This window comes from Hypomesus transpacificus, chromosome 2 (assembly GCF_021917145.1).
Source record: "Hypomesus transpacificus isolate Combined female chromosome 2, fHypTra1, whole genome shotgun sequence".
NCBI classification, from domain to species: Eukaryota; Metazoa; Chordata; class Actinopteri; order Osmeriformes; family Osmeridae; genus Hypomesus; species Hypomesus transpacificus.
The window spans coordinates 12,106,286-12,117,586 of record NC_061061.1 but is presented as its reverse complement, the minus strand read 5'-3'; the positions used below and the strand labels follow the sequence as shown (position 1 = coordinate 12,117,586).

At 47.3% G+C, this 11,301-nt stretch overlaps 2 protein-coding genes across 3 annotated transcripts; both read left to right on the top strand.

The window, feature by feature from the left end:
- Positions 1-801: 801 nt before the first annotated feature.
- wu:fj39g12 (C-type natriuretic peptide-like) lies at positions 802-2,830 on the top strand. Of its 2 annotated transcripts, none has more exons than XM_047037481.1 (3): positions 802-1,046; positions 1,557-1,728; positions 1,961-2,830. In XM_047037481.1, exons 2-3 carry the CDS (start codon positions 1,630-1,632, stop codon positions 2,258-2,260), a joined length of 399 nt encoding a protein of 132 aa, XP_046893437.1. In that variant the 5' UTR covers positions 802-1,046; positions 1,557-1,629; the 3' UTR covers positions 2,261-2,830. The 2 variants fall into 2 exon arrangements, with proteins under 2 accessions (XP_046893437.1, XP_046893429.1); XM_047037473.1 differs by having other exon boundaries at positions 808-1,046; positions 1,574-1,728.
- A 2,324-nt stretch (positions 2,831-5,154) lies between these two features.
- gapdh (glyceraldehyde-3-phosphate dehydrogenase) lies at positions 5,155-10,551 on the top strand. Its single transcript, XM_047040180.1, has 12 exons — positions 5,155-5,219; positions 5,808-5,853; positions 7,215-7,314; positions 7,551-7,657; positions 7,764-7,854; positions 7,968-8,083; positions 8,668-8,749; positions 8,915-9,066; positions 9,233-9,311; positions 9,845-9,928; positions 10,032-10,129; positions 10,200-10,551. Exons 2-12 carry the CDS (start codon positions 5,831-5,833, stop codon positions 10,267-10,269), a joined length of 1,002 nt encoding a protein of 333 aa, XP_046896136.1. The 5' UTR covers positions 5,155-5,219; positions 5,808-5,830; the 3' UTR covers positions 10,270-10,551.
- The last annotated feature ends 750 nt before the right edge of the window (positions 10,552-11,301 follow it).

Genomic DNA, 11,301 nt, shown 5'->3' with positions numbered 1-11,301 from the left:
GGCCTTTTACAAACAGAACTAAGCCAGGACAGGGGTTAGCCTCTGCTGGAGTGGTTGTGATAATGAAGGAAGCGACTAGGAGAGATGATGTAGGTCAGACAGGAGGAGATACAGGACGGGAACGACGTGGAGAAATCTGCAGTAGAGTGCGTAGGTGCAGCGCAATGTCCCTGTTCACCCTCTCATGGTGTCCCTGTTCACCCTTTCACAATATCCCTGTTCACCCTTTCACAATATCCCTGTTCACCCTCTCACGGTGTCCCTGTTCACCCTCTCACGGTGTCCCTGTTCACCCTCTCACAATGTCCCTGTTCACCCTTTCACAATGTCCCTGTTCACCCTCTCACGGTGTCCCTGTTCACCCTCTCACAATATCCCTGTTCACCCTCTCACAATATCCCTGTTCACCCTCTCACAATATCCCTGTTCACCCTTTCACGGTGTCCCTGTTCACCCTCTCACAATGTCCCTGTTCACCCTCTCACGGTGTCCCTGTTCACCCTTTCACAATGTCCCTGTTCACCCTCTCACAATGTCCCTGTTCACCCTCTCACGGTGTCCCTGTTCACCCTTTCACAATGTCCCTGTTCACCCTCTCACGGTGTTGGCCGGTCCCCTGACATCACAGGCTTCCGAGCGAGCGGGGGGGGGGTGGACACGTTGGCACCGGACTCTCTTGTCTGGTCACCTTGGTAAAAAACAAACAGCCCTTCCAAAGGTATGACATCATTCCAGTGGCTTAAGTGTGTGTGTGGTGATGGGAGGGGGGGGCATTGGCAGTATAAACCCAGAGCATCATCAGACGGTAGCAGTATCACTAGGCCACTGCCAAGGGAACAAAAACGCAACAGGCAAACCCATCCTTTCAATACCATCACTAGGAGAGACCATCAGAGAGAGAGAGAGGCGGGGCCGAGCGAGAGAGATAGTGATGCTTTCAGCAGGTGCCAAAAAGTGAGAGGTAGCTGAGCGAAGGAGAGAGAGAGATGGAAAGCAGCCTGTGAGAGCAGAGAGACCTGAAGCTTCGGACAAAACAGAAAAGAGACGTGAGTTTGACCTGGAGGACAGGTTATTAGAAGTGTTTTTCATTCTGCATGCTTAAGGCATTAACTTGAATGAATTGAAGCATATTTGAGAACAATTATTTTTCATTCCACCTTTTTTTTATGTGGCAAATATATTTGAGGATTCAGATAGAAGTGTTTGTTCAGATTGAAGTGTTTGTGCTGAAATACCTACGTTTAATTCTGTTATGTCAAATGTTTTATTTTATTGTGCATGAACAGTTTATTTACTACCGTCTCCTGTCTCACTTGGTAATATATACACACAATATAATTACATCACATTGTACTTCACAATTAAACAAAGGTTGCATGTCTTTAGAATATCATTAATTAAAGGCTATTATGTACAGTATGAATGGATTGTTGAAGGAGATCTTTGTGTGCAGAAAAACATGACAAAGGTTTCATGCTGTGGTATTTAGTTCGTTTAGCTACATCAAATTCACACCAAGAACTCGGCATTGTGTGTTTGTGTGCGTGTATAATCAGTGTGTGTATTTGTGTAGTCGTGTTTAGACCTGTTTCTCTGCATCGTCGCTGCCGCCGTCCACTCACTGCTGCCATGCTGTGCCCAGCGCTGCTCTGTGCCACGCTGGTCTTACTGACCCCCCTGGAGCTGTCCGAGGGGCGCACCCTGCACCCCTCCCCTGAAGGACTCCAGGTACAGAGGCAGGGGGGCAGGTGTGGAACAGGGGCTGGGGAAGACGGGCAGCTGGGGATAGTTTTTTAAGCTGGATTCACGAGGGAGAAAACAGGGTGAAAGGGGAATGAGTGAGACAGCTGAAGGGTTAGGCAGAGAGGGAGGAGAATATGGTCATGAGAAAGGGTCGGTCACATGGGCGTTGTTTCCTTTAATGAACCTTTTAGTTTTTTTTTCTTTTCCTCCATGACAGTTTGTGGAGCAGTTTCTGGAGCGTTATAACGACCTCCTCAACCTGGACAATCTGGAGAACATGGCAAGCAACCAACCGGAAGAGCCTTCTGACTACGCCAATGGGGTCAAAGTTGCCGAATATCCCAAATGGGCCGACCTACCGGGAGCCCAGGAAGACAGCGCCTGGCTCCGCCTGCTGAAGGCAGCTCTGGCCAATCAGAAGCGAGCTGAACTGGACAGGTCACGACGGGCGTGGAACAGGGGATGCTTCGGCCTGAAACTCGATCGGATTGGTTCTATGAGCGGACTGGGCTGCTAGTCGAAGGAAGAGGGGCGACAGACTGACACAACTAGTAAAGGAAATGAAACGGCTACACACATACACACACACGTACACGCACACACACAGAGGCACACGCACACACACACACAGACAAAAAGGAAAAGAATGTGAGTGTTGATTATGTCCACACGCAGTGTAGTGTATACTTGCTGTTTTGCTTATGTGATTCAATGAAGCGTAGCGCAAACATGACCGTGTCTTGGCTGCTGAAAAGAGGTGCGGTAGTTTCGTTTGATTCTTTGTTTTTAAGTGTGCATTTATGTGTTTTTACAAATAGTACATTTAGTTTGGAAGACGTTTGAGGAGTGTTCAAGTGGAGCTATTGTTCTATGTGATTATGTCTGTGTTGTTTTTACAGTGCACTTTATTAAGGAATGTAGTTGAGACTGTGTCCTTCCTAGCTAATATCAATGTCATTCTTTTGTAAGGAATTGCTTTTCTTTTCTGTTTCTGCATGTCTGAGGGACACAGTATATGTTGACATATATACATGTTCTTTGCTCCTTTTTTTGGCAAAACTTTTGCATGCTAAATAAACACATTCCAAAATCTATTGTTGAGTTTGGATTAGTTCATGTCAATCTGCCTATTTGTTTACTGTCAGAATTCCCCCAGCCACCTACCTCCACCTACACTCAGCATTTCAAACCGACATGCGCCAAATGCTCGATTCACGCCTTTCTGTTCGAATTACAGCTGCAGCATCTCACAGCAGATATTTTTGCCTCCGTTACTACAGGCGCTTTATTAAATTTGCCACGAGAGGGGTGTGGGAGGGTGAAGAGGGTCCCCTGAGCTGAATAACCAAGACACGGGCGTCTGTGTGGGTGTGCTGATTAGTGGGCTGGCTCACCACTCTGTGGCGAGATGAGATGATGCACCCGGCAATGATATATCCCCACTCCATAGTTTAATCAAACATCATTTGGATTGGTTACAGCACTGTGTGTCCTCAGAATGAATGATCTGTCAAAATAGCAGCGAAGTAGACATTATAGGAGAGTGTTAATCACCAGCTTTTGTTTCCTTACAATGTCTCATGAAGGCGCAGAATGACTGATCCTTTAGATGGTGGCTGGACAGCGTCTTCCATGTCTCCTGGTGGTATCTGTGGGTGTTGGGTCGGTGGTAGAATGTTGTTGGTCACGTCTCTGTCTAACAGGTGGGATGGAAGAGGTTAACTCAGGTCAGAAAAGGGAGAAGTGCAATGTCTGACAGCACCACTAGATGGCAGTCTATCTCCAGTGATACCGCACCCCTGATGTGGACTACGGACTGTGAACTGGCCTGGATTTCAGACGCTCGCAAAATGATCGTCTTTGCAAGGTACACCTTTCTACTCTACCTGCCCCTGGCTTGCTTTTAGTGGCTGAGTAGAATATAACCGTGGAGGCACCGTATGATAACATTTACACGAAAGAAAAAGTATCAACACTTTATTTCCTACCAACTGTGTTAATTAAACACAGTTTATTTCTGAGAGCTGATGACACAGAGGCAACAGTTATAATCGCTCTGTAGTGCCATGGGAGCCTTTCAGGGCAGGAGGTTAGATGTTACAAGTATCTAGCGGAGGCTCAGACAGTGTGATTCTTGACTAGTGAGCGTGCTCTGTGCGTGGAGAGACCCAGGGTCTGCCTGCAGGACAACACATACCATGACCCTGCATTGAGCCGGCCCATCTGGCTCTGCACTATAAACAGCCTGACCTTTACTTCACCTCTTTGACCTTATGATGTGTAGCGGGGGCCAAGGCTGGCGTGGGTCGTGGGCGGCAGTTCAGCTATGCCCAGGCTGCTGGCTGGAGTCCCTGAATCGGGTGACAACCATCAGGGCTGAAGAATGTGCAGACAGAACACTATGCCATGGCAACTGCATGTCATGCATGTGCTGGATGTTACGTTTTGTTAGAAAGCATGTCAGGCCGCATGGTATCCCCTCAAGACCGTTTCTGTTGCCATGATGGTCATGACTGGTGTAGTCTGGACGTCTGGACGTCTGGACGTCTGGACGTTGCCCATTGGGGCTTTGTGGGAATGTTGAACCCCGTGAACAGGTCTGAGTTAAAAGACCCAAACACATCGAGTCACATCTGGTCTGTTGAAAGTTGTTTTGTCTCCAACACACGTTCTAACACACGTTCTAACATATGTTCTAACACGTTCTATGGGACTTGGACGGCATGCTAACCAGCCAGTCCAGAGAGCCTGCCCTCCCACAGAGCCTGCCCTCCCAGGAGGTGCAGGTGATGTGAACGAGAGAGAGAACGGAGTGAGGAGGGAGAGAAGGGAGGTAGGAGAGGAGAAGGGTCATGGTCTTTGGATGGTAAATGTCACACTCGGGATGGAGATTTGATCCCCGGCCCTCGACTGAGGAGGCCTGACTCTGTCTCTCGTCTGAGAAGGTCAGCAATGAACCCTCTCTTTTCTCACCCCTGAACTGTATTAAAGGTTTGGAAGTTAGAAAAACCTTTGCTGTAGGAATGATACTGGACAAAGCAAGCAAACATATTGGGCAAACAGCAGGTACGTTATTGGTGGAAGCCTTGAAGGAATCAAAGACGTTGCATTCCTTAGATTGCGAACTGCAGTGCAACAGAAATCACAGTCAATGCACCAAATTAATCAATCCCTGTCACCTGAATATTTTCCTGTGCAACCATGATAACTCAGGACGCACGTGACTTACAATGAAAAAGTTTTCTAACGTCTGTGTAATTATGCAAGTCAATTTAATAGGCGACTTGCCGACATACCTTCCTTAATCGGCCAGTCATCGCCGTCTTACGACCTTGACATTAAAAGGGGGCGGGGCGGAGAACAATGTCCACACATGGGAGGAGCGTGTTCGGTGGAAGAGTACAAATTGACAGCGCACCTTTGCAGGTCCCCACTCACCCGAAGTCGAACGAACGTCCAGAGGCATCTCACAAACGGTAAATAATAAGCTGTCAATTGCTTTTAACGGAAATCATGCAAACCATAGACTTGAGAAATTAGGCATGTCACGTTTTTAGGTTAGTTGTCTCAACTTCTAAGAAGCTAATTATTGTCTAAGTTGTGGTATCCTACAGTGTGTTTCTTTACCCAACAATGTTTGAATAGGCTACTGTCGTTTTTCATTAACTTAAGTAATCTCAATATTAAAAGGTCATAGCTTTCGAATTGTTGATTGCAAAATGCTGCTGCTGCCTAAATTAGTTGTAGTCTAACCGGAAACATAAAACCTCTGTTGCATGTAATAATATAACCTCAAAGGTTACGATCTTGGAATGGCCTCCCAGTATGAGTTGCAATAGCCTTAAGTTTAAATATTGGGTAGCCTATGTAACTTTTCAGAACCGTTTGTTTATCGCTTTTGTTCACCCGCTTTTTAAACATTGGAGTAGGAACATATTTGTACCATCACGTTTTTAGTCATTTAGCAGACTAAATGCACGTACAGGGCAGTCATGAGGTGAACACGATTAGTAGGCTGTAAAAGTGTGTCCATAACATTTGTCTTCCTGTCTCCTTCTCTACAGAGGACTAGACCCAATCAGACAAAATGGTGAAAGTTGGTATCAATGGGTAAGATTTCTTTCTTAGTTTTTTGTTGCATTTTATGACGTTGACTACCCAACCTGGAGACTAAATAATGGCACACACAAACATATCTAGTAAGAAAGAAACTTAAATCTACAAAGATAGGCCTGCAACTTGTTCCAGGAAATTGGGCCTTGTCTCCCTTAATGGGGTGATTAATCTAAATGGAAATGTAACATGTATTAACCTTTTGCTATCTGAAGAGTTTAGCTTACCCTTCTCTATGCTTGGCTCATGAGTATCAATCTGTTTTTAGCTAACCTTTTAGCCAACTGTTAGCATTAACCAGGCAGCACACTGACACTAACCCAGGCATATATGGGAGTTAAGTTGGGTTGTGTGGAAGACTCATAAGTTGGGGGCAGTCACCTGTTTTCCCTTCTGATCTTTGAACTTTGACCCCTTCTGATCTTTGAACTTTGGCCCCTTATGATCTTTGAACTTTGACCCCTTCTGATCTTTGAACTTTGGCCACTTTTCTTTTTTTTCCTTGACTTGATGGTGGTTCAAAAAGTGATTGTATTGTGTCAGAAACTAGATGTTTTCAGACCAGTAGAAATGCTGTCTACTTGGGCACAACCCATTATCAGAATAGTGATCTTGCTCTTATTCTACTCCCCTCCCTCCTTCCATATGTATTTAACTTGTTTTCTACCCATGTCTCTCACCCACCTCCTCCTGTCTCCATCATCCCTCTCTCTGTCTCCCCCACCCACCCAAGTGATCCCCCTGTTATTCCCTCCCCCTGTCTGAGGCTGGTGTGTAACATATAGTTCTAGACTTGGTTAAACAGTAACTCCCCTACTGATCAAACAGCTCACTGTCGTCACCGGGACGATTAGCACATTATAGATTCATCTCGACTTTACACCCCAGAGGAAAGCAAGAGGAGGAGGAGGGGGGGGGGGGGGGGGGGGGGGAGGAGATAGGGAAGCCAGCCACACAGCTGCTTGGCTCTGCAACACACCTCTCTCTGCTCCTCCTATTGGACCCTGTCCTCGCGCCCTTCCTCCCCTTCTCTCTCTCCCCCTTTCTCCCTTCTCTCTCTCCCTTCCTTCCTTTCTCTTGTACCGCTGTGCGGTATTGCAACAAGATGTAAAAGTTGTCAATAAGAATTGTCAAGTACCAGCAACTAGTCTTGTTGTGCTATGATTCGAAAATGTGCATAAAGAATGACAAATATGGTATAACGCATGCTGTCTTGCATTATTACATATAGGTTGCATTTCTGAGTTGAGTTTAGGCCTACTCTCCATGGACAAATCGTGGTGAATGAAATCGACGTGGCATTGCACTACCCTCTAGTGGCCAAACAAGGGAACAACCTTTTTCCTTGTGCTCTTCAGATTTGGCCGCATCGGCCGTCTGGTGACCCGTGCCGGATTCAGCTCCAAGAAGGTTGAGATTGTGGCCATCAATGACCCCTTCATCGACCTGGAGTACATGGTGAGTGATGTCCAACCAGCCCCAGACATCTCTGGGGTCATGGAAGGCTCTAGAAAATATAGACTTGATCTATAGGCAGCACTGAGTCGACCCAGAGTTTCTGTGAGGTTTTTTTTTCCTTGTCTTTCTTGACAGTTTGGATTGGCTGAGGGGCAGTTCTGGGGATGTATGTGAAGCCCTCTGAAAGGGCTAGACAAAAGCATTTGTTGATATTGAACCCCCCCACTCCTCCACAGGTCTACATGTTCAAGTATGACTCCACTCACGGCCGCTACAAGGGTGAAGTCAAGGCCGACAACGGCAAGCTGGTCATCGACGGACATGCCATCACCGTGTTCCACGAGTGAGTACCCTGCCGAATCTTTAGTTACATCGGGGTTACTATTACGGTTATCTGACCTGCCCCCCCTTTCTCCCCCCCCCCCCCCCCCCCCCCCCCCCCCCCACAGGAGGGACCCTACTGCCATCAAATGGGGAGAGGCAGGTGCCGACTACGTGGTCGAGTCCACAGGCGTGTTCACCACCATCGAGAAGGCTTCTGTACGTATTCCTTCCTCTTGTGGCCGACCAGACACAGACCAACACACACAGGAGTGAGAACATGAAACATTATCCTTGAGTAATCTCTCTTCCTCGCCCCCCCCCTCTCCCAGGCCCACTTGAAGGGCGGTGCCAAGAGGGTGATAATCTCCGCCCCCAGTGCCGACGCCCCCATGTTCGTCATGGGCGTCAACCACGAGAAGTATGAGAACTCCCTCAAGGTTGTCAGGTGAGGGCAAACACCCGTCACTCTCGGATTACAGGGAGTCAGGTGGCTGAGCGGTTAGGGAATCAGGCTAGTAATCAGAAGGTTCCCGGATCGATTCCCGTCTGTGCCAAATGACTGTCCTTTGGCAAGGCACTTCACCCTACTTGCTTGGGGGAAATGTCCCTGTAAATGTACTCGCGTTAATCCTGAACACTAAAAAAAGGACCCGCTTCTCACGAACCTTCTCCAGTGAGCGTGGTAAGTTATGAAAGCATGTGTACCTCATGTTGTTCTGTGAAAGCCTGTGTACCTCATGTTGTTCTGTGTACCTCATGTTGTTCTGTGAAAGCCTGTGTACCTCATGTTGTTCTATGAAAGCCTGTGTACCTCATGTTGTTCTGTGAAAGCCTGTGTACCTCATGTTGTTCTGTGAAAGCCTGTGTACCTCATGTTGTTCTGTGAAAGCCTGTGTACCTCATGTTGTTCTATGAAAGCCTGTGTACCTCATGTTGTTCTGTGAAAGCCTGTGTACCTCATGTTCTGTGAAAGCCTGTGTACCTCATGTTGTTCTGTGTACCTCATGATGTTCTTGCTCTTCCCCACAGCAATGCTTCTTGCACAACCAACTGCCTGGCTCCCCTGGCCAAGGTTATCAACGATAACTTCCACATCATCGAGGGTCTTATGGTACGGATTACAACACAACACCTAGGGAACACAATCTCCTAGAGAGGGCTTAATCTCACACAACACCGGCTTGCCCTCGTCCAAAGCACGGAAACCACACGCAGCAGATTTAACATCATTCTACCTCCTCTATCCCCTCCACTTGATGACCATCCTTGCCCACAGAGCACTGTACACGCCGTCACTGCCACCCAGAAGACGGTGGACGGTCCTTCTGGTAAGCTGTGGAGGGATGGCCGTGGAGCCAGCCAGAACATCATTCCTGCCTCCACTGGAGCGGCCAAGGCTGTGGGCAAGGTCATCCCAGAGCTTAACGGGTCAGTGGAACACGCCCAATACACGGGACACGCCCAGCCTTCATGCACATTCACATTTGTATAGTTATCATTTGCACCTTCCTGCCACAATTCCTTGTGTGTGATGTTTTATTGGTCAATAAAGCCCATTGTGACCTCACGTCCTGCATGTCTGGCCCCTCTACAGCAAGCTGACAGGCATGGCCTTCCGTGTCCCCACCCCCAACGTGTCAGTGGTCGATCTGACTGTCCGTCTGGAGAAGCCTGTGAGTAACCCCGCCCCCTGCCCCCATTCTTAATGTCCAACTACATAGTAATGCCAATTTTGTACGGGTGGGGGGAATTGATTCACATTCGAATCTCGATTTGAGTCTTTTAGCGATTCACAAATGTTTTTTATCGAATCGTGAGGTACCAAAAGATTCCCACCCCTACAATTTAGTGACTTTTCGCCTTCCCAAGCGACAAATCTTATCTAGCGACTTCCTGCTACTTTAGCTCTCCTGTTTTTCGTTGAGTAGCAGCAAAATAACTTTACTTCTGCGTTTTAACTTTTGTGAATGACTTTACGTTTGTCTGTGTTGTAGTGGACACATGTATGATATTAGATCTGTAATTGTAGAGTACTTGGTGCGTCTACAGATCTAAAGGAGGTCATCACGTAGGCTCATTTAGCTCGTTTTTATAAAATGTTTTGGTGACATTTCATAGTCAATGGAGACTTGTATTATTTATTTTTATTTTTTGGTCCAGTAAGGGTATATTCTACTTGGGCTTAACCCTGTATTTCCCTTCCCAGGCCTCGTACGACGCCATCAAGAAGGTGGTGAAGGCTGCCAGTGACGGACCCATGAAGGGCATTCTGGGATACACAGAGCACCATGTACGGACCTGTTCGATTTCACATTATCAGCGACAATTAAAGGGTAATGGTCACTAGCTGTTATCATTTATCGGGTGATGCAAACTGTTTCTTTCTGTCACAGGTTGTGTCCTCAGACTTCAACGGCGACACCCACTCCTCCATCTTTGACGCTGGCGCAGGCATCGCCCTCAATGATCACTTTGTCAAGCTGGTGTCATGGTAACCAGTCTCCCCCCCACACACACACACACTGTTCTATGATCCTAACGGTGCCTTTGTGTCTCCACAGGTACGATAACGAGTTTGCCTACAGCCAGCGTGTCTGCGACCTGATGGCCCACATGGCTTCCAAGGAGTAAAGGCAACCAGCCAATCCAATGCAACTGGACTGTCACATGACCCACGTCCCCGTTCCCCCCTGATTCGAGCACCACCTCCATTGGCACGGCTGTGGAGAAAACGGCCACCACAGTCATTAACACAACTTTGAATTGATGACCAATTTATTTTTGTATCGTCAAATCCCTGTTCTGTTCTTTTGTGAAGTAGGATGGTCGAAGCGAAGGCTGAAGCTCTTTCACTGGCTATGGCACTGAGGTGCTGCGTTCAGTGGATGAATAAAGTCCTCTGTTTGTGAGAAATGCAGGTTCCTCTTTTCATCTGGGGTTGCTGGGGGTGGGGGGGGGGGGGGGGGGTGGGGGTGTGTATGAGCTGCTGACAACGTTCAAAGGCAATAGAAGGTTTGTTTTTGGTGCAGATATATTAGATACATTTCTCATCCAGATATCCAGTTATCCTGAATCATTATATTACCGCCCCATACATGACCATACATGATTCTGTAAAACGGTGCCGTTAGAATCACGCGGCCGGGGCATGACAAGCATTGTAGTAACATTTATAACAGCGCAATGAACACGGTGGCCCTTGGAATGAACAAGCCTCATTCTCCTAGCATCCTGGTTACTGTCATGAGTTTCGCCATTGAAGTCTGTCTTCCCAAACTGTTAGCGCCTCCTACCTGTTAGGCTCCTAAAGATACTCACAAACAATTTCTCCCCTAACTGTAATTATCTTGTGCTCATGCGTTCGAAGTCCTCATCAGCTCAATACATGTTCCGAGTGTAATGTGGCGAAACTAAGTCGACTTGACAATGGCAGACCATTATGTTTTCCAGGACGGGCCTACATGAAAAATGTATATTGACGTTATTGACGTAATAAATCGAAAGTGTAGACGGAAGCCGGGGTGAGCGAGCAAAGTCACCAAATTATGAACGCCAATGAAAGATTCCTCAGAAGCAGCGTGTTGCATGACGCGATTTGGACGAGGTTGAATTTACGTCATCAGTCTCCGACAGATGCTTACAAGGGTGCAAGACAGTTAAGGG